This window comes from Strix uralensis, chromosome 19 (assembly GCF_047716275.1).
Source record: "Strix uralensis isolate ZFMK-TIS-50842 chromosome 19, bStrUra1, whole genome shotgun sequence".
In the NCBI taxonomy this organism is placed as follows: Eukaryota; Metazoa; Chordata; class Aves; order Strigiformes; family Strigidae; genus Strix; species Strix uralensis.
In genome coordinates, this window is record NC_133990.1 from 11,581,161 (window position 1) to 11,604,377 (window position 23,217).

The window sequence follows — 23,217 nt, forward strand, 5'->3', positions numbered from 1 at the left end:
TGATATTAACACATGAAAAAAATACGAAGTGGCTCATTCTGAAGAGAATTGTGCCATAAATTGTGTGTGTAGTTAAAAAAAACCAAACCCACACCAAAATACACAAATCCTGCAACATTTCCTTCCCTAGCAGAAAAACACCAAAACAGAGACAGAGAACCTGTATCCAAATGACCCTCTTCAATAACCGTCTACTGAAAGACTGTTTCCTCAGTTCAACTAAGAGACTGTGTATACCATCATGATAGATGAGACTTGCTGAGTCTTTAGATAAAGACTCCTGTGGAACAGCAAAATTGATGGAGAGCTCAAAATCATGGCACTGGCTGCTTCTTGCTTTCCTTAAAATATTGACCTTGGTAGCTTTTCAGGCCATGCCTGTGTTTCCTGTAATGCATTTATGTGATGTGAGCTAACATTTTTCTAAGCCGCTTTATCAAGCGACTGAAGTTATTAGTAAAATTATGACATTTGTTGTCCCATATAAAAGATGAAAATTAGTCTTTTACTTCATGCTCAGTTTGAGTAACAGTAATTGTAGAGTAACCAACTAGTTCTGTCATTTACCTTGGCATCACACAATTTTTTAAAAACTCACAACCTAAGAAAAGACTAGATTTTGTTTTTAGAGGAAAGAGGAGTAAAATGAACCCAGCAAAAGCTATAAACCAAATTAAGAACACAGATTTATAAGCTTCTTTGCCTTTAAAAACTAGACAGAGCAAAATCTGTTGCTATTGTTATTTTTATCCTGAGAAGTCACCCTGTGCTACAATATACTAAATGGTACTGTGTACACTGCTCACTGTAAAACAGCTAAACATCCATGAGTCATTTGTTTAATCATTTCTGAGTTTTTATGCCAAGCACCTGCCTTTTAATTTGCTACAACCAACCTGAAACATCTGTCAATTTTTCCCCATGAATTAATAACTCTGTAATTAAAATCCAGCAGAGAACTCAGCTGAGACTCCTGGTTAATTAGGACAGGAGATAGCCATGTGAGCGGCATGGCATTACATTAGTTGGAGAAGGCTTGGATTGGAACCAGGGCTCTGTGGGTGACACAGACCTACCAGTCCATGATTTAACTATGAAGCTTTTGGGTATTTGTTCCAGTAGCCGGTATGTCTATTTGTAGGCAATCCAATATTGCTGAAATTATTTAATCAGGACACATTGCCTGAAAACTATTTTCTTTAAACGTGTATTTTTAAAGAATCTGGTTTTAGTTATCACTACTCTCCAAATACTAAGAAAATGAGAAGAAACAGTGCTGAACTAAGCTCTCCCCTAGAGCTGTTTTGCACTTCAAGTGGCAGTGGGAGTGTCACAAAGAGAAAAATTACCTTCTTGGTAAAGGCCATACCTGCTGCTAATGTGCAAACGTCGAGGATTTTAGTTTCTTCCAGGATTGCATTCTACCCTGATAATTGCAATAGTGTCCAAATAATTAAGATTGTTCATGGTACGGAAAATATCAGCTTGATGCAGGTTGATTCCTGCAGCTTTTGAAAGGATTCTCATAGCACATACTTGATACGTAAGGATTTGGGAATTGGTTTTTTGCTTTTTGTTTTGTTTTAAAACAGCAGACAAAAATGTTTGTTGTTATATCACATTTCAGCACACCTATAGATGAGAACATCTATCTGAAGACCTCATTATTTGTCAAGTATTTTTTTAATTTTAGAAAGCACACCAATTAACATCACAGAATTTTCCAAGCTTGTTCATTGAAAGGCAAAAAAATTTGTCTTGCAGCTGAATGAGATATGAAAGATTTTTTTATAATGAACTTCAATAATTTGAAAACAAAATTGAACTAAACTTGTAGCACACAGTAATGTATACCATATATAATCTGAATGTCCTGCTGTGTACCACAGAGAAAAAAAAAGTGTCATGATAACTCAGAAGTCATTCCTGTTTTAATTGGACAATTGTGTTTTACTACGGTCCAAATTCACAAGGGGTCTCCTATGAAAGAAACTTCTTTAAATAGCCTTTAATGTAACGAGATGTTCGGCCAATTCATATATTCTTCATTGTCAGCTTAAGTGAACCACTTATTTGCCATTTTCCTTTGCAGGCAAGATGATAGAAGAGTTCCCAGGTTCTCATATACTGGCTTGCCGTAAATCTGAATTACCGAGTTCATACCTTATCTTCCATTTTGAGCTTGCTCTTTACACAGCAGTATATATACAGCAGTCACATCCCGTTCATGGGAAAACTACCTACAATTCCTGTAATTTAAGATTCAGGGAGTTTATTATTTCTTCTTAAGTCTTCCTGTGAGATTCAAGCAAAGGATTCTACCTTCCAGTGGATAAGGTATATTTAATAATTAACCTCATACAGGAAAGTTGAGTCAAGACTCACAATGTTCTGCAGTATATAATTTCTTTATAAATCTAGAATCCATTGCAGGAAAATATGCCTTTGGAGAGATGCTGAGGGAACTGGATGATGCATCTTTGTCTCTGAGAAGGTGAACTTGAGAAAAGGCATTGGTAGATTTCCTAAATATACAACAGAATATTTATCTCCAGTCTTGATCCAGCAAAAAAGGAGGATTCCTGAAAGGAAAGGGAGGAGAGGCAAGAAAGTGTTTGGATTAACACCACAGCATGAGAGTAGAATCTCAGAGGGAGGTAATGTGCAATATCTCATTTAAAAAAAAAAAAAAAAAAAAAAAGGTTAAGAGATGTAAAATACTTATTTCTGAAAGATTTTACACTCCGGTACACATGGTTTTAGTTTCAAATTAGCTGTAAGTCCCATAGTGTTATTTAAAAAAAAAAAAAAAAAAAAAAAAAAAAAAAAAGTTTTTCACTTGGAATTCTGTGTTTTAGAAGGGGGAGAAATACAGATTTGTCTGACTTCACATGGAAGTCCCAGCGCAGAGACAGTGTGCTGAGGCTGTGTGGTCCAGGAAATGCAGCACAAAACAGAGAGTGAGAAAACCTGACTGTCATCCACTTGTTCAGTGTGGAAAAATACCACATCCCCTACCTTCTTCTGCCTTTGGAGAGCTTTACATTGCATGTACAATCTTTTTTTAAAATTTTCAAATGACAAGAAAGCCTTATAATGCTAGAGAGCTGCACTTGAACCACAGTGTGTATATGAGAAAAGCCAATATGGCTGAGAGGGAATTGCCTTTTCGATAAACCATCCTTCACCTCGAGTAGCCACCGCGTGAAAAATGAGGAGATCCGTTGAACAAGATTGCCCTCTGCAGGCCACGGACACCTCCCGCCTTCACTGCGATATTTGTTCCTCTTTTCTACACAGGCAAATTAAGTATGCTGCCTTTAAAAAATAAAATAGTAATTACTTCAGTAGATATTTGGGGACAGCTCTGTGTTCTTAGTGAGACCGGGTCCCAAACATTAATTTAATTTGCTCAAACAGCTCCTGATTAGGTTTGCTGTTATCTGAGGGCAATGAGCTAATGGAGATGATGCAGAAGGGATTTGATCTAGCCCTCTAGCTGTTTGTTCAAGTTGAGCTACCAGCACAGGCCGTAACCAGCATCTGGTCTAATGAGCTACAGCGAGAATCCCGCTGATTGTATCTTTGTTGTACTGGATAACAAGAATCACACTAAAATAGACTTCTGGTGAAGACTCTGAGAGTAAATACAGCTCCTGGGAGATGGAGGAGGGAATACTTTGCAACTCCTCAGTCAATCTCTGCTGAATAATGATCTTTTAAGAATCTCTCTTGTTTTTAAACTAAACCAGAAATCACCACCATTGGTTTATAATTTTCATATAACGAATAACATCATGTACAAGTCATAAATAAATCATAAATCAGTTTATGAATATGATAGCTGTTTTAAGTATTTCCCTCAATGTGCTGTGTGTGTGATTCCTTGAAAATAGGACTGAAGAGTAAATAAGGTAAAGGTGTGGTTTTTAAAAAACTAAATTAATGATATATAACTCTGAACTTTAAAACCAGCAAAACTAGATTGCAGAATCCTCTGCATAGCTATAGCAATTAGGGATGTGATTTTGTATTTGTAATTGACATAGCAACATCAGCAAAATCTCTAGTACAAATAAAATTACATTGACAAGCCTGCTTATGTTGGTATAATACATGTTAGCTCGAGGCAGACATAAACTGAACACTTTTGTTTCAAAACGTTTTGCAAACAGAAATTATTTAGCCTCTTCTTTCTCTCTTTTTATAACATACTATGTATGCTTGCAAAAGACAGAAAATGTCCCTTAATAGTAATATTTAAGTATAATACTATATCTGCAACAACAGTAAAATTGCAAGGAGTGCAGTAGGACTGTCCTGGGACTCTTGACCACCGACGCATAAATACCAAAGACTCCAGTCCGGAGAAGGCTGAAGGGTCAGGCAGACTTGTTTCAAGCAGAACCTAAAGCCCGCCAGGAGTTCATAGATGTAGACCAGTAGCTGATTTCAATAAGTTTAATCAGTAAATTCCAATGAAAAAAGGCTTCATCAGATTTTTTTTGCCCCTGACTAGCTCAATAAAATATGGTCTCTGAAACAAGACCTAATTCGCATCGCAGGTTTAACAAGGGCTCATTTAAATAGGCCCTTATTTCAGTTTCAGTGTTAAAGGGCAAATGAAATAAACACCAAAGTTTAAAGGATGTCTTTCAAAATTCTGCAACCAAGAATAAATAAACTCCTGTTTTGACAGATGATGTCTTGTGTATAAGCAAATGACAAGACTAACAGAAGTGGGGAAAATTGAGACGCGTTCATTAGAAACAGTCTCAAATGGAACCTCAGCAAGCTGTATCGTGAACTCCACCCATTTACTATAGAAAGAGTAAGAAAAAGACTCAGCTCCTACATTTATTGTGAATTATAAACCTGCCTAAAAGTTCTTATAATAACTTGCTTTTTGTAGAAATACTTGCAGGTACGCAAAAATGTTCTTCTCCAGCCTTTACGGTGAAGCCATCCAGTAGATGGGGCCATGGAGTTATACAAAATACAAAGAAAGTAAAGGGAGTTTATCGAGGAAGATCAGCATCAGTGCAAATAGAGCTTTGTTAATTCATGAAATTCTAATGTCAGGCAAATAATTTATTTGGTTATATCATGTTCTGACTGTATGCCTGATTAAGCTGTACTCAAATCCTAGTTAATATGATTCCATATTTGTTTGATTCTGAAATAATTACAACTCTCAGTCAACAAAAATTACAGCCGAGGCTTTAATTTTCATTCATGCCACATTCGTTCCCAAGTATTGTATAGGTCTGAGATAGTCAGACTTGTGATGAAGTGACACAATGGAAGTAATTGATAGTAATTGTAGCAAGGAAGTCCCACATGTGGAAACGTGTATGTGGCAAGACGAACGTGTTAGTGGTTCCTATATAACACAACGGATGATTTTATGTATGTAACTTACATGCACTGGTTGTTTGGGGTTTTTTTTTCCTGCTTCTTTGAGATCAGGGCATCTGTTTCGGTTAAATCTGTGAAACAGAAAAGAAGATATGGGTTTGAGAAAACACATATGAATGTTGCAGGAGCAGTGGTCAGCCCTGGTGACTTCATGGTGTGGATGCTTAAGTTTGAAATGTGTCTGCACGTAGTGTGCAGTATGGTGTAGCAGAAGTTGACACTCTTGCTGCATTTGCAGTCTTCTTTTAAAATGAATGAATTGCATGTAATCAATTTAACCAGCAAATTATATCAGGTATCAGTTTAAAAGTGCACCGTCTATTTTGCTGCATTTGAAAAGCCTGATTTTCTGTCTCGTACCTGAAGATCTTAACACTTAGATCATAAAGCTAATCCTTTAAAGTCAGTCCTGCTATTAAAAATTCTTCAAACTACCTGAAAAGACAAAATCACCATCGGTGGTCTGTGCTGAACAGATCCGTGGGGCTGAGTGCTGCAAAACAGGGATTTTTTTTTTTCCCTTTCCGCTAAAGTTGACGTAGGTTTCCAAGTCACGGGTGCCAACAGACAGCTTGGAGCCCCTGGGCAGGTTGGACCCAGGTGCTGTGAGTTTTTCCTTACGAAGTGCCAAGTTCCTCGCGGTTCCAGCTGTTAAGCCCCATTTAGGAGATGGCTGAGGGACCCCTGTGCTGGGCGGGGGTTCCGTCACACGTTAAGTGCTGGCCCAGGAGCAGGAGGCCGTGGCGGTGTGATCCCGCGTGGAGGCCCGTGGTGGGTCGCTCTGGGTGCGAGGTTGACCCGGCCGGAGGCACAGCCGGGAGCCCCCGCAGCCCCTCCGCGGGGGCCCCGCTCGAGGCCCGACCCCGGCCCGCGGCCGAGCGGGGCTGCGCCGGTCACCGCGCTGGCGCTTCCCCCGCCGCTCCGCGGGGACTGGAGCGGAGCGGCCGCGCAGGTGCCGCGGGGAGCCCCAGGCCCGCGGGGGCGGCGCGGGGCGGTGCTGCCCGGCCGGGATCAGCAACGAGGAGCCGCAACGGCACCTGGAGGCGGCTCCGCCCCAGGCCCAGGAAGGGAGCGACCAGCGGGGCGGGAGGGGAGCGGCCGGATCCGGCGGGACGGGACGGGACGGGGCAGCCGCCCCTCAGAGGCCGCGCGACTCCGCCGGTACGGGCCATGGCTTTCGGGAAGGCTCCGAAGGACCCTTTCGGCACCGCCGTGGGCAGCCTGGTCGGTGAGTACCGAGGGGGCGCCGCGTCCCGCCCCGCCCTGCCCCGCAGCCTGCCTGAGGGGAGCCGGGGGGCGCCGCGTCCCGCCTGGCTGCGCGGGCCGTGAGGGGTGCGGCGGGCCGGAGCCTCCCGCGCTGCCCGGCCGGCTGTACGGGCTCCCCTTGGCCTTTCAGAGCGGGCGACGTTCGGAGCGCTGCAGAGCGAGGAGTGGGGACAGTTCATGCACATCTGCGACGTGATCAACGCCACGGAGGAGGGGTGAGCGGGGCAGGGGGCTGCGGGTCGGCGGGGGCGCCCCGGTGTCAGAGGGAGCGGCAGGGCCGGCATCTGCCCCCTTCACGGGCGGGAAAGGAGAACAGCCGGGTTTTGCACCAGCGCCGCTCCAGGGCAGGGCAAAATCGAGCAGGCGGCGAACGACGCGGATGTAAAATTACCCAAAACGAAATAGCAGCAGGAGCAGGGACCGTCGGGTCCTGGGCAGAGTTCTGCCGGTCTCGGGGCGCCTTGCTCAGCCATCAGGGCTCGCAGGGACTGGACCTGGAGGCTCTTCCCGCTGGCACGTGCTGCAGGAAGGGGATAACGTGAGTTTCTCTGATGTGTTTTGTATAACCTGTACCGCTTGTCAGCCTAAATGGGGACCCCTTTGCTCTGCAAAACCCAGCCTGGAAAAAGACCTTGTTTGCCTACAAGGCTGTTTAAAACTCTGTGCTTTTAACTTTTTATTGGCGTTCCCCACTATGCAACTTCTCAGCCAACCTGCATCACAGCAGGAGTGGAGCAGTGGCTGGGTTTCTGTGCAGTAGGATCCCTCACGTAAAGGATGTACCCACGGCTCTCGGGACAGCTCTGAACAGCCACGTTCTGGTTTGCTCAGCCACTTGCTGCTTTGTGCTTCCTTGTTCCCACCTGTAAAAGGAGAAGGAAATTTGTTCTCATGCAAGATTTGCTTCAGCGTTGCATTGCAAGAACTCACTGCTGGCAGTGGCATATTGTAACACAGACTGGAGAGCTTTCTCCAGGAGAATTATGCCGTAGTTTCTGCACAAGTATGGGCTTTTTTTATATCAGCTTTTTTTTCCTTTCATTTTTTTGGATCCCACACTCTCACCCGTGGCTGTTAAAGCATGGAAGGTCAGTAATAACTCCCTTCTGGTCACTGGCGTAAGCAGCAGCGTGCTGTGACCCTCAGTGTTAGTTTTTATGCAGAGCTTCTATGCAACAGAGCTTTTTTAAATAAACTATTTCCTCTTGTGCACAGCTTATGCTTACAGAGGAACTCCTTATAACTTCCTCCTAGGCAACTACTACTAGTCACAGTGTGTAACAGGATGCTAGGAACAGCAGAACTGCTGTATCTAATTAGGCAAATGGTTATTTTAATGCAATATCCAGCTCCTGACCAGAGCATTTCCAGATGCTTCAGTGAGAGAAGGAAGAAGCAGGAGTGGAATAGTAGTAGTAGTAGTAGTACAGCTTTCTGCAAGGGAAAGTTTTCTTCTCTGTTCTCGTACTCCTGTCCATCTCTTGATGCTCTGCTGGTATGACTGGGTATGACACAGGATTAAGAAAAATAGAGAAGTCTCTTCTTTTTTTCTGATGAAGTCAACAACATTTCAAACTGAAAAATGCAGTGATGGTAAATACCCATTTAATTTCATTGACTTTGAAATATTTTCAACATAGTTTTCTTTTTTTCTTATTGAAACATTGTATTTATGCCTATTGCTCCATTTTGGATTCTAGAGAGCTCCTGAAGAGACTTTAGGACATCTTGTTTTTGTTGATCATGAGCATTGAGCTGGCCCTTATAATTGTGTGCTGTAGATAGTCGATATTAATCAGGCAAAACTGTTTCCCACATGTGATAAGCTTGATACCATCATCCACCCTCTTCCTCCTACATAGATGGTTAAAAGATATGGGATGTATATATAGAAATCAAAATGACTGAGCTAGAACTGCCACTATCTTTAGGGTGGAATGGGTAGTCCATCCATACATGGTCATTACTCAGATGAGTTAAAAGCATCCTGCAATTATAAGATTGGAAGTTAGCCAAGACACCCCGACTCCTGACAGCACTCCCAGGAGAATATTTTTTAATTGCATCATACATGAAAAATAAGTACCAGTCAACTCTTGGTACAGCTGGCAATTGTTACTCCCTTTCATAGCAATAAAAGCTAGATAAATAAATCTATTGTACAGCAGCAAAATAATATAATTTTGGAGGAGATTTCCAGAGGAGAATAACTTTATTTCTCTGCACGAGTCTCTGGAGTAATGCAGTCTGCAGTAACAAACCTGATTCACTGCTTTGTTACTCTAGCTCAATGCTGAAGTGATTTTGCTGAAATCAATGGGGCAATTGCTCTAGTTTTATGTGGGTGTAAATACAGGGATGAATTTGGTCCTATATCTCAGGCCAGTATTCTTGGTTCTTGGATGAAGTTATGAACTAGAAAAACAGTCTGACTTCACTGGTAACTTCTTCTACTTAATTTCTTGTCACAGGCCTAAAGATGCAGTTAAAGCGCTAAAGAAAAAGCTTTCCAAAAACTGTAACCATAAGGAGATCAGGCTTACCCTGTCTGTAAGTACAGCTATGTTTATATTAATTAGACACTAAGAAGGAAAACATCTTAAACGATAAGGTGGCATGCAAATTATCACTGACACAACTCCATGATGTTTTCTGTCTTTGTTTGTGTGTACAGCACTACCCCAGTGCAGATCGGATGGTCTACTGGCGTTCAATAGAGCCCTGGATGATGCATATTCTTAAATCCATTGTTGTGTTTTTTGTTTTTTTTTTTTTTAAATGTGTACTGTGTAAAAGTAGTATAGTTCCTATTTACTCCAGTGACTGTCCCTCTGTGAGTGCCCCACCTGTTTGTGAAAGATACGGAGGTTGGGATGTTACACAGAAGCTATATTTGACCATTCTATTACTCACCTTGTGGTACTGATCTTAGTTAAACTAAGCGTGGTATGCAGCATCATGGAATGTGCAATACCTGTTTTGTAAAGGTAAGTGTTACCGCGTATACATGAGAAACTTGAATGAAAGGGTAACCATGGTGAGTTAAGCAAGGGAACAAGACACAGGGTAAGCTGCGTAAGATTCAGATGTTAGACTAAAGGCTGGAGTGGCTCAAGATACCCTCATTTGAGATAACCTGGCCTCCAGAATCTGATGGTTTCTGAGCTATCCCAGAGTTTGGGGAAGTGTTGGGATTTCAGTCAATTTAAGGTTTACTGGAGCATGTTAATATAGTTTTGTAGGCTGTAGCAGGAAGTTACTAACACTGTTGTAAGTCCAGAGTTCCTGACTTGAATTACTCTTGGCTAACAATAGTGCAGTTGTGAGAAGAATCATACCATTCTTATTCTAAGTTTTTGGGGATTTGTGTTGGTCATTATTTGTCTAGAAGTGTTTTCTTCACTGTTTCCTTATTTGAGGTTGTAGAGGCCTGTCTGGATTACACTAAGTAGTATTACTCATGGGCTTGGTATTTGTTATGCAAAATTATTATCTATATCGATATGTGCTGAGAAGTGATTAAGGAGGGTAGGTGATTGATAGTGTCAAATTGTAGGTCACTTAGCAATTGCCCAGGTGTCTCCTGACAAGTTAAAGCTGCAGATAAATGTGTTAAACATACCAATGTATACCTTCAGCTCATTCCATTTCCGCACTTCTTTCCTGTCTTCCTCCTCCACTGTCTCATGAGTCACCTTTTTGTGTGTTCTATGCCTTTGCATAACAGAAGCACTTGGTTTCCACTGTAATTGCAATCCCTGTATCAGATCTGCTTTCTTTCTCCTACAGTCTTTGTGCACCTTGGTCCTTTCTGAATATGTGACAGAGTCACCTGGAGTTATGATAACACAGTGCTTAGATTTAGGAGCCTTTCTCTGGTTATTTACTCTGCAGATATACCCAAGGTGACATAGTTTAGCTCTTAAGAACATGAAAGCGGGAGAAGGATCTTGTTTCAGGTGTATCCAAGGAAGAACTTTATCACGTTGACCTGGAAGCTGATTGTATTTGCTCGCAGGTGGAGTGTGTACCAGGTTTCGGTTGGGCTTATAGTTCAACACTTTCTCACAGTCTCTGCTATTCCAGGCCCTTTTCTCCATGTCTGTCCTCACCCACTCACATGTACGCAGGTAACTGGGCCTGCTGGGCAATCACATCCTTTTGGCCCAGCTTCTGTTTTCTGACTGGGGATTTCTTCTCCCTGAGTTCCTTAATCTTTTGGGTTTTGGTTTTTGGTTTTTTAATAAGTGCCAGCTTCTCCTCTAACTCTCTCTTCCTGCTTTTGTTCTTACTAACAGCTTCCATCCTTTGCCTCTCCCTCTGTCTCTGGCTCCTTTTCTCTTTCTGGTTTTCTACCAGTACTGCCATCAGTTTAGCATGTGTAAAACCTTTCCTTTGATGACCTCATCGTTGACCATATATGAATTTAACTCCTTTGTTCCCAAATCAGTCTTTCTGTGTGCTGTATCTTCTGGTTTTATGTTCTTGATTGCTTAATGAAATTGTTCCCATCTCTCATTCTGAAATGCTTAGATTGGAACAACAAATCATTGCAAATGGAAAAAACAGAAATAATTTTAAACTCCTAAAAAAACTCTTACCTCTTCAAAATTGTTTTTCTACAAAACTAAGGGCTCTCTTTTGATGACCTGTAAGTTCTTGCCTGTATTTCATACGGTAAATGTGGTTCTCCAGCTTTTGAGACTACATCAAATTATCTCTCCTACCTACATTAGACACATTAAGTACATTAGATACAACTAAGATCTACAAATGACTTTTCTTTTGAAGTGTACTTTGATCTGCTTTTATTTACTCAACCTTGAAATTCTGGTATTTAATCTTTCTAATGAAACTGCTTAAGGATCTTATTCCCAGAGAATACACACAGAGTGAAATGTGAAAATCGTCATCTCGGGTAGCACGACTGCACGTGTTAGCCCTGATTCCATCATTGAGACGTGTTAAATCTCAACAGTGTCTTCCTCCTTCTGGCTCATAGATCCTTATTTGTTTACTTGGAGGAAGAAGGGCGAGTGCCAGCAGTATAATGTGTCGCTATGGCTTGGCTTCATGGACTCTGATCTACTGAAGTTACCTGGTGCTTGCGAAGTCACGCGGATCAAGGTGTATGTGTGTCAGGCCGTGAAGTTGCTTCATGCAGTCTTTGATAAAGCCAAGAGATCAGGCTTGGCAGTGGTGATTTTGCAATTGGAGTGAAGAGGATTAGAATTTTTAGGCAGGAATCCAACAAAGTGCGTGTGTTATTTGACTTCTTATTACTAATAGGCTTTGGATATGTAAACTCTGTTTATGTAGTGAACACTGAGGCATCTGGTCAGTTGTCTCTGTAGATCTCCCTTGGTTTTGCAAAGCATTTACTGTAGTGCCCCAGTTCTGAAGCCTGTAAGGTCTTAGAAACTGAACAGCACACGGAGAGGTAGTTTTATTGAATGTGTCCCTCTGTACCCATGTCTACACACACACTCTTACATAGAAAGCAGTGGGCGCAAATTTAAGGTGGAATTATTGTTTCACTTCTGCATTACATTGTTGGAAAATATTTTCAAGGAAGTCATCGGTTAGATTTCAATTTTGGCGTTTGTTTTTTTGCCTTGGGCTTTTTTCTGGTTTTCCTTTTAATAATCTGTAAGTTTTCAGATGTAAAAAAGAATTTTAGCATGGCAGATGTGGCCTTCAGATTTTACTTTGTTAAATTAACATTTCACAAAGCAGAGGATCTAAAAAACAAAAATGTGAGAGTGCCCTCCAGCTCCTCAATCCAAAGAGTCCTCATCAATTTTATTATACTTTATCGTGTATATGGTCAAAGAGGGGAAAAAAAAAGGATGTTGAGTGGAAGCAAAAGAAATCCATATTTCAGTATTTTTATATATATAATTTTAAAAATTCAAGACTTCTGAAAAATTAATATTTTTGAAATACAGAATCTTGTTAAAGTCTATGTAGCCACTACACTGTAACTGATGAATGGCAGCTGAAAAAGTTGCTTGTACAGGTTTCTTTTAAATGCTGGCTGTTGGAAATAGTGTCTTGCTGTTCAAAAACTCAACTGGGTAGCCATCTGTATATGTTTAGCAGAGTGTAATCCTAGAGGTGGATTAATGGCTTGTTCCCTGCGAGTCAGCAATATGAAGAAGCAAACCGTTCATCTGTGTTTTCTTGCATTCACCCTAGATCTGAGAAGTAGCTGTCACAAACTCCACCCATTCATTCCAGCTTTATGGACCGTGCCTGGCTTCTTTAGATAAGTAGATTGTCCTACTGAATTCTGAATGAGGTCTCCATTGATAAGGAATGCAGTTGACTTTCTGTTATATCCACCAACTTCTCCCCTTTTTGGTTTTGCCTTTCAGTTTGTCTTCACCTCAGTTCAGATGCCTTTTATCATTTTAGTGTTGCTGTCATGTGAACCAGAGGGCTTTGATTGTGCCATTCACCCCCCTTTTTCCTCAGTGCAGATCTCAGCTGGATGTCTGCTATCAGCTAGCTTGGAACATAGCAGCTCTGTCAATTCCAACAGTTCTCTGTCATTTAGAGGAAGTTTAATGGTTTGGTTGAAGTTAATTTGCCAGTTCTGTTATGAAAACATGTTTCTATTGAGATTCCATTGTGCTGTGTGGAGCAGTGGTTGACTTGGCCACCTTGCATCTGTTAATTCCAATGGAACTGCTTGGGAAGGTGAAGTCCTATTTGCAATGATAAATAACCGTATTGAAATTCTAATGAAAGGTGTTATTAGCAGGAAAGTTGTTTGTTCATGAATAGTCCAGTTAAAAATAATTGAGTCAAATTCTTCTTTTTCTTACACCAGCTTAGTTTCGCTCTAAGTGAGTGGGCTGGACTGGCATAATTGCATGGAGGATCTAGCCCATTAGTTCAGTACTTTCGTTCAGAGGGTAAATACTCAGTCCCTTAAGTAGGGAATTAATAATAGGGAGTAGCATACCAAATTTCCCATGCACTGAGTTGAGAATGTTTTACACAGACCATCTTTGAAGTACTGCACAGGCAAATGACTTAGCTTATTAGCATATGTTTCATGTACTCTTTCAAATGAAAAATAATGATTCGAGCCAAGATTTTTTGGTAATTATCTCTCAGTTAGTTTTTTGCACAGCAGTCTGCCAGTGTCTCTTTGTTCTACCCTGTTTTCATTTCAGCAATATATTTTCTTCTGGTCTTAAACCTGTTCTCCCATAAGTTCCTGATCACACTGGGAGAAAAATCCCCAAGTCCTGAGGCTAGAAAATGACTTACTAAAATGATTTGAACTTAGTCAAATATAGTCAGCTCTGAATAGGGAAGTATATTTAACCTACTTTTATCAAGGTTACAACAGTGTTGTAAAATCTGTATCCTTTTGAGAATGTATCCTGCTGTTGCATGATTCAGTGGAAGTTTTGTCTTGAAACCCATGAAATTTTGCAAACTTTTGTTAATTTCTACTCTTTGCTTTCACCTTTCCATCTTCCTTCTTAAATTGGATGGGAAAGTAAAGATAATGGTTGAAGAGCAAAAAGCACAGGAGTGACTGTTTTCCTCTACATGGGTCATCATAGTCCTGTGGACGATCCCCAGGTTTGAGCCAGGCAAGATGAGTTCTGTTCCTGATTCTGCACCTGATCTGACTGACCCCAGTTTCCTATCAAGACTTGTGTTGGCCGGATTGCAGGTGACTGGGATGCAGTGACAGCCTTTGACGTTTCTTCTGTAAAATAGGAGTTGTAATCAGCCACCTCAAGGTGTACAAGGGAGGAGTGTTATGTCGTTGTCACATACTGCTGTATTTGATAGGACAGACGCATTACTTGCAGAGATCCTACTCTGAGCATTCCAAGCAGAGTTTTGGAAGTAGACTTCTTTCATGAAGGTGAATCTGACAATTGGAACAATTCCGCTATTCTGTTTCACATCTTTGTGACCTTTAAAACGTGTGGAGAAACTGTACTCTGTGTTGTTGAATTTGTTCTTTTCTATTTTTTCATTAGTCTCTCACTTACAGGGCAGGTTAGAAGAGAGGCATTTAGTAATCTTATTTTCTTCTCTTGTAGAGCTTTTCAGAATCTGTCAGCCCAGGGTACCTATGTGCTAGGCAGTGAATTCTATTACTGAATCTGTACAAGTCCTTTTTTTTTTTTTAAAGCTATAGACAGATTTCATGCTGTTAAGGTACCGTATGTTCAGTAACTACTATGACATGGAAACAAGCATGACCATACTTGATTAAAAGCGATACAACTCTGGCTAACACATCTCATTTTGTATTGCATAGGTTTAATGGTGCACACAGCAAGCTACTGTAGTTCCCTGTAGTAACCTCATCAGACATTCTAGTGAGATAGCTGGCAATAATCTGTTCATATCTGTTTGTACTCTTCCCCATAACACCTTGGAACAAATTAAACAAAAGCAGTCAGGTTGTTTTTTTCCCCTAATATCTGTGTAACAGAAGCTCTTTGTGTGTGCAGCTGCTTGACATGTGTATAGAGAACTGTGGCCCAAGGTTCCAGTCTTTAGTTGTGAAGAAAGATTTCTGTAAAGACAAGCTGGTGAAACTACTGAATCCAAGATACAATCTGCCAATTGACATGCAGGAGAAAATCTTGACCTTTATCATGGTAAGTCTAGAGTAAACAGTAAGTGTTTGTGTGTCTGCTATATGGTAAATATTTAATGATGGAGCCCGTTTCTCTACTGTAACATACTCATGGGAACCTAAAGCAGACTTTATTCTTGCTGCTCCTGCTTCATGCAGGAGTAGCACAGACTGGAAAACAAAGGGAGAGAACTGGAATCAACCTCCACCTTTTATATTCCCTTCCCAGTCGGTGTATGTGCTCCCTCAGGTCTTGCTCTTAGCAAGAGATCAGTTTGGAGCTTTTGTGGTTCCTGCTGCTTTGAATGGAGTTACCTGGAGTGGATGCAGGGAATGACCTGCCTTTAGGACCACATGTTTTCAAAGCACTCGCCTGACCCACTGACTGTCCATTTCTGTGACTGTTATTGTTCCTGTTATTTCAAAACTAGACATGGGCCCGAGGTTTCCAAGGAATGGTGGATGTGACTGAAGTAAAAGAAGTTTATCTAGAATTGCTGAAGAAGGGTGTGGAGTTTCCATCTTCTGACACCAACAGAGAGGGACCTAAGGTGGGGATACATGAGGATACTTCATTAACCATTGTAAACCAGAAACATGATGTGTTAATTGTATGAGCTCTGTAGACAAGGTGTTTGATTTGCATTTTTTTTTTATTTAAATGCTCCAGGGCAGAATATGACCAACCTACTTAATCATGTGAGCTGGAATCAGTTTCACTTGTAACAGCTAAGATAACAACAAAGAAACCTGGCCTATATAACAGTTGATTTTATTTCAAATCACAGATTAGTGGATATGTTCTCGAAAGGGAAGCATCTCTCCCTTAAGACTTCCAAAGTGTGTAAAGTATTTGGACATGCTGTTTACCTCAAAATGAATGAGAGCTGAGTGCCCCAAACTTGTCAACTTCTGAAAGCCTCAACTAAAATGAGTAAGATTTTCACAAAAACACGTACTGTTCAGAATATGAGCATTATCTATCTTTAAAATTAAACCAAGAGGTAGAAATCTATAAGGAAATATTATTGCCTATATATCTCTCCAGCTGTTTGCACAGCCTCTACCCAATAAATGTTATTTAAGCATATGTCATGGGTAGCATTGTGCAGCATCTAAGACATTAAATATAAGTATGACCTGAGCATTGGATATAAGCTGAAAATACAGTACATGTTTTAAAGCTATTCTTTACAGAATTTTTTTTTTTATTAGAAGAGTTTTCACAAGAGTTTTGGGAAGCATGAAAGCCATCCACCACTGGGTGGAACCTTGCAATTACAGAATTAGACGTCTATAATCAGCACAGACAGAAATGATTCAAATTTATCCTGAGTTTGATTGAATAGTGGAGTGCACAAAAGCTTATTTAAAGGTTGTTTGAACAAGATGTGTGGAGAATGCCCTCAATAGACAATTTTTTTTCTCACCAAGTACAGTAGAGACAATTCTGTCTACGACATGTATCTGCCAGTTAAATCAGTAGCAAACCTTCTGTTGATCTCTGTAACAGCAGACCTGAATGCAATTTTTACCACAGTCTCTAGGAAGTGAAGGACTTGAAGTGTGCAGTCCTGTGCAGGTTGGGTTTTGGATTTGGAATTTTTTTGGTAACAGTTCAAATGCAATTCAAGTGAAGCTTTCTGCAGACAAAGTGTTCCAGCATTTTGATCCAGAAGGCCTTTGAAGTTCATCCTCTGCAGGCACCCAGATTTAACCCCCCAACCTTTCCACTGCTTCCAGGTGTGATCACATTCTAAACCGTCCTTCACTGTAAAATTGCAGTGGCACTTTGGCAAGGACTCTTGGCTCTTAGGTGGCTTAAGAGCTCAAGGAACTAGCCTGTTCTTAGTCATTCCCACTTTATCCTGGGATGGAATTTACTTGCAAACCCATTTAAAAGATATCTGAATGCCTCATTCTGTTACAAAATAGCAATTGGATTTATTCTTGTAGACCTTGCTCAGCAAGTTCCATGGGAGCTTGGATTATGAGAAACCTGATGTCCAGTTGTCTAGCCTGACAAAGATGTTTTGTAGCCCTCTCATCTGGATGTCTGCTTCAATTCTTTTGTTAAAGCCAAACTCTGCTCTCTTGTCTTTCTGCAGACTTCATCTCAGCCTTCTACAAAGTCATCACCATCTTCTGCTAATCCTGCGAAACGTTCTTTACTGCCTCTTCCCACAGGCCCAACATTATTGTTGACTCCTGAGCAGGTGCAGTACTAGAGGTTTAGAGGAGGGCAGGTCCGCTTGAAATACCCTGTTAATGTGTGATTTCAACAACGTGGGTGCGGAGACCACTGGAAGGGACCATCAGTTCAAGTGGCATAGCTCTATATTCATGGTTTTAGGTCTGTTCTCGTGAAGATGGTTTATATGGTGATGTGCCAAAGCAAAGTAGGCAGAAGAGAGTTCAATAAATGCCAAGTTGTATCCCAGCCAGGAAGTGGAGTAATTTACTTGAGCGTACGAATTGATAAAACTTACTTTAAAGATAAGTGAGAAAGCAAAACTTACTTTTTCATAAGGATTGTGTGAAGAAATTATTCTAAAAAGCAGGAAGGAGAGGACAGTTTACTTCCATTCCTGCTCGGCCTGTAGGTAACTAAGAAGAGTAATAGTAAGATTAGTGAGAGGGATTCACTAAGGAAAACAAGTAGTACTATCAGACTTGGATCTCAGTTTGATTGCACATATAAAAGCTGAACTAATTTCATTCATTTTCATGGCATGTCACCAGAGTAAAGTAATGCTAATTAGGCCCATATTATACCTAATGGGGAAGAAAGTATATATTAGAGGTAAGAATTATTCTGCTCACTCTCTTCACCTACACAATAGTTCTGTCCCATTGAACCCAACAGATTGGGAAACTGTACAGTGAACTGGATATGGCAAAAATGAATGTGAGAGTCATGTCATCAATATTAAAAGAAAATGTTCCTGGCTCTGAAAATCCGGATGATATGAATCTTTTACAGGTATGCGATAATTCATTGGTAGGGCATATTGGTTTCACTTGGTCGAAGTTGATTTTAAAATACATTGTATCCTTTCTTCCAACATCTATCTCTGGTTTTCTCAGCTTCTGTCTTGTCTCTTTCACCTTTCCCTGACATCTAGGTAGACAGGAAAGGACAATACAGCTTGCAATGCAAATTTAAGCTCTAGGGAATTCCAAGGGCAAAGGAATTTCATAATGGAGCGTTCTCTGTTTAAGCATGTTCTGTCAAACAGCCCTGAGAACATTCCAGTTGAACGCAGTTGCCTTGTGGGAAAATAGATGATGACACAGTCTCTCTCTCATATCCGTCCTGGAGTTTTCAGTGCTCTCTTCGTTATTACCAGTACCTTAAAGGCACGCTGAAGGCCAGTTAAGAGTATGAAGGGTTGGTTTTATGTGCGTGACCTCAAAGATTGGGAACTTGCTGTGCTATAGATGAATCCACGTGCTCTTAAAGTGTAGCCTGAAGGAAGTTTATTGCAGTAGTCCAGTTCAGATTTCACAGTGAACATGCAGGCCGCCTTCTTTCTGTGATGTTCTACTTGCTCATGCTGTATTTTCTATTTTAGAAACTAAAAATGCAGTATTACTGTAGCATTTCAAAAGTGATATATGTCAATGGACATTTTTCTGTTTCATGTTGTCTGCAAGAATTTAAAATGCTTTTATCATATCCTTCTGTCTCTAAATTTAACCTTCAGACTTCCATGATGAAGAAGCATTTTTGTTAGTTTGTCAGCATTAAACATGTTGGAGAACTGATTTAATTTTTGCAAGCCTTTGGTGTGCAGTGGAGAGTTTTTCCTTTGCAAGGATCCCTCATTGGGTGCTGTTGGTTTGCCTTCAAGGTTGTGCTGTTCAGCTGTGTCTGGTTATGGTTTGGCTCATGACTGGAGGTGAGTTACGGACAGAGCGCAGCAGTTTGCTACTGTCTCATCTTTAATGACAGGCAGTGCTGCTGGTCTGGGGGAGCCGGATAGGAGACGGATGCACTCTCTCAGTGGCTTTTGCTCCCCTGGAAATTCCTCGCATCTCCAACAGTCTCTTTTGTAGAGGTTTGTAGAGCTACAAGACCAAGGAGGAAGGGCCTGTGAAGCAAGGGTCTGAGCAGAGTAAACTTTAAACACTGGCAAATAGCTGTTGCAATAAATTGCAGAGGGCTTGCTTTGCCTGCACTAAAGGATTGAGCGTAGGTTGTTCCAGCAATGGACACCACCTAAGCAGCTCATCTGTGGCTGTTCCGTGCACAGGCCTTTATTTCTGTGGCACTACTGCCACCAGGGCGGTTGCCGAGGGGCAAATAGGCCTTGATGAGTTAACCAGCCAGTGAAAGAAAGTCCAGGTAGAATACACTGGTTTAATATACTTGGCCACCTCTATCCAGTCCATGACAAGGTAAGTGTTTCTGGTTGCAAAACAGGAGAAGTATGTCTTTCATTTCCTGTCTCCTATGGCCCTTCTGCATGTGGGCGCACAGATGAGGTTGCCCACAGTAAACCAGTGGATTCTTAATGACACTCCCAGTAATAAAGTTGTTGGCAAAAGTTTGAGGACAGGGTGTGGAGTTCCTATTTGTGGGAGAGTTAACTAAAAACTCATTCCTTCTATGTTGATTTCACTGTTGTTCTTTCTGTTCTTTTCCCCTGTGCGCTGAGTGGTGTAAATCATCAAGCATGGCTAGCCTGTTCCTTTAACAGTGTTTAATGTTCCCTTTTGTTTGTGGCTCTACCTGGATTGCTTGGATTAGGCTTTTGTTGTCAGAGAACAAAGTCCTTTATTAAAAGAGCTGCTCGTTTAGGCTTTGAGTGAGTTGGAGACGTTAGTTTCAGGCCTTGTGATTTATCTGGAGTGTCTTAATCAAAACTGTAACAGGGTAAACTCTGTCAGTGCAACTTTTTTCAGTTCTGTAGCTTCATTAAGTGGCTAGGCTTCTCCCTTTCTCCACCCTGTTTTGGACAAGGTTTAAGACTGCAGATCTCACTTGAAATATTCTGCTGACCAGTAACAGTAGTTAAAGAACAGCTAAAGCTCAGTATCAGTCAAGAAGAGTAACAAACTTTCGTACTGGATAGCAAGTAGACATACTTAGTGGACATGGAGGAATTTGGGTCCAGGTCATCAGCTGATAAGAATCAGCACAAATTCATTGGAATCAATGATGATTGTTATACCAGCTGGTATATCATTATAAAACTCTAGTTTTCAGAACATAAGAGTGCATGCATCATTGTGGGTAGGAGCAAAGCCTAGCAAATCCATGCTTGAAATGAGCGTCTCAATTTCCTTCTCTGTTAAATATTGATATTTACAAAGGAGCTAATCTGCCTGTATAATGGAGTCGTAAGAAATACACTTTTTTTTTAAATGCAGATCAGGCAATAAAGTGTGGAGCTGGAGACTTTAAATTTGCAGACATTAAACTGAACACATTTTTGTGTGTTTTATCCTGGTCTATGATGATACAGTACTGAAAGGTACAGTACTGTAATCTTTATGCGGATTTGGCAAAGGAGTGCAAAATTTCTTTTTAGATAAATAAAATCATTTATTTATGTGAAGTATATGTTTTTTGAGGAAAAATAAGATCACTTTGAAAATAATACCAGAGCAATTTCTGAATAGCCGTGTGCAAATAGAGCAATTCCCCCTCCCTCTTTTTTTTTTTTTCATTAAGCAGAGCCAGCCAGCATTTGCAAATGCACAGTGGGGGGGGGAATGTTGGCTGAGTTGAAGTTCCTGTTGCTAAAGAATTTGCTTCTTTGAACATGCAAAATCTGCAGTGGAGAGGAATATAAATAAGCTATCTTCCATTTCAACTGGTAGTAATGTGAAATTCTGCTCAGTAAACTCTCATAATTTTCATCTAAGTGGATTCTGCTAGGTTTGTGTTACTTTCTCAAAAAGTGCATAGATTAAGTCCACCCAAACTTCCCCACTTAGAGGAATAGTTAGAGCTAGAGACCTGTGTCACAGAGAACTTCTGTCCTTTAGACTACTATTGTCTCTTCTGCAAGCAGACATTGAACAAGGTCACATTCATTACATCCTTGTGAAGAATCCTGCTGAGCTTAATCAGCTTCAAACAGGATCAAATCAGATTTCCTGTGCATCACCCATAGGGTTATTTTGCAATTTGTAGTTTAGACTTTAGAGACAGATATATCTTTAGAAATAAAGGTGGGTCAGGAGGTAGGGATTGGGTAGGAGTGCTGCCTGTGATGATAGGAGTTGTCAACCTGCCTTGCAGAGATCAAAGACATGAAAATTATGCTATTTGCCACATTTGGTATGCATGCGGTTTGTGTAAATTAAGGAATGTTACCTGTGAGTCTGCAGTGCTCAATTGTTATCATTCTTCTCCAGAACTGACAAATTGGAAGACCACAGTTATGATTCTTTTTTTCTTTTCTCCCCCCTGCCTTGGGCAGAAACTATATAAGACCTGTCGGATGATGCAAGAGAGGATCATGGAATTGCTGGTGACAGTGGAGAATGAAGATGTGATAGTTGAGTTAATACAAGTAAATGAAGATCTGAATAATGTCCTTCTGGGACATGAGAGGTAAGTAGAGGGCCTCTCCTCACATTTGGTATCCTAGCTGAGTAAGTGCACTTAATGGACACAGATGGTCCCTACATCTAATGTTGATCCTCCACAAGGAGACAGATTTTATCTTTAAATCCAGAAAAGAAACATGATTACAAAAAGAGGAAATTATGCGTTTGTCTCTCCTAAACACTTCAGAAACTGTTCATAAAGGCAGTTAGAAAACCATTAGAATGGGATAAACCAAGTTAACAGTATGGACAGGAAATCAGATGGAGGCACACAAACAAAAATCACTTTGGAATTTGACATTCCTTTTTGGTGGTGCACAGTGAATTTGTCATCAATCTGCTACAAACGCTTTGCTACTGGTGATGGCCCTTATCTCTGTTAAGTGTATATGCTTCCAGGAAAAAGAACATTTGTTCTTATTTCTAAACAACTTTGACAGCTTTACTGCAGAAATCAGCCATGGAATAGCATTCTGCCTCATTGCATGCTTGAGAGCGCTGCTTGCTTTTCTCAACTGGATTGAAACACGCTGTTCTACTTGTCTTACAGCAGAAAATGTTTCTTTCTTTCACGCATGGAAGCACCACAGTGCTTGCGTTGACATCCTGTGTATTAGCATGACTAGATGCTAGCAAAACTGAAATTAATTTTAAACTCAAAATTCTGGTATTATCCCGCAGAATATCACGAGTATACTCATGGAGAGTATTCTGGTTTAATAGGAACTAGCCTTCCATGTCAAGTACTTGATCTCTTCCATGGCTCAGAAATGTTCTAGAAATTATGCATCAAGTGCAATGGTTCATGATTAAATTTAGCAGATTTAGAGAATTTTAGTCATCTTTTCTTTTTAATCCCCTTCTGAATGCTGCACTGAAAATATCCCTGATTCTTCTAAGTGTCATGGCACAAACTTTGGTCCTAACCCTGACAACACTTGGTTTTCATTTATACTTAAATTTTATGTGTACAGCAGCGTTGGTATATTTTACAGTAACTGCCTTGAAAGAATTGTGTGCTCACTTCTTGCTTTAGGAAGTTTTTCATTTTACTAAAGCAAGAATAGAATTCTGTTCAGCTTCTGTAAATCCACTGAAGTCAGATGTGGGCTTACGTTTTTGTTACAACTGATGAATATTGGCAAGGCCAAGAACCTCTTAAACTATGAATAGCAGCTTGTGGGTAAAAGTCAACAAATTCCTTATGAAAGACTCACCTCATGATTGAAGGAGCAATTAATTGGCCGTTGTGAAACTGGACAGAAACTACTGCGTTTTAGTACTATAATATTATGGTTTATATGTAATGAGTCTCCCTGGGTGCAGATGCATCTCACTTCAGAATTGAT

The 23,217-nt window shown here is 40.7% G+C and overlaps 1 protein-coding gene and 1 long non-coding RNA gene across 17 annotated transcripts in view; one reads left to right on the forward strand and one right to left on the reverse strand.

Annotated features, from left to right (window-relative positions):
* The window catches only part of TOM1L1 (target of myb1 like 1 membrane trafficking protein), a 158,885-nt gene that overhangs the window by 128,021 nt on the left and 7,647 nt on the right, over positions 1 to 23,217 (forward strand). For 11 of the 16 annotated variants that reach the window (XM_074889209.1, XM_074889218.1, XM_074889207.1 and 8 more), the window contains 6 exons: positions 9,156 to 9,234; positions 15,177 to 15,326; positions 15,736 to 15,855; positions 17,413 to 17,520; positions 18,171 to 18,287; positions 21,739 to 21,872. In XM_074889209.1, the coding sequence (XP_074745310.1) occupies positions 9,156 to 9,234; positions 15,177 to 15,326; positions 15,736 to 15,855; positions 17,413 to 17,520; positions 18,171 to 18,287; positions 21,739 to 21,872 (708 nt within the window). Of the gene's footprint in view, positions 1 to 6,513; positions 6,647 to 6,814; positions 6,900 to 9,155; positions 9,235 to 9,576; positions 9,672 to 14,361; positions 14,381 to 15,176; positions 15,327 to 15,735; positions 15,856 to 17,412; positions 17,521 to 18,170; positions 18,288 to 21,738; positions 21,873 to 23,217 lie in introns of those variants that run through there. The other 5 variants (XM_074889221.1, XM_074889220.1, XM_074889206.1 and 2 more) reach the window with 4 other exon arrangements.
* Positions 1,928 to 6,312, reverse strand: LOC141952091 (uncharacterized). Its single transcript, XR_012631546.1, has 3 exons — positions 5,854 to 6,312; positions 5,423 to 5,489; positions 1,928 to 2,582 (listed from the first exon to the last, which is right to left on the reverse strand). It is a non-coding gene; the product is annotated as an uncharacterized LOC141952091 (long non-coding RNA).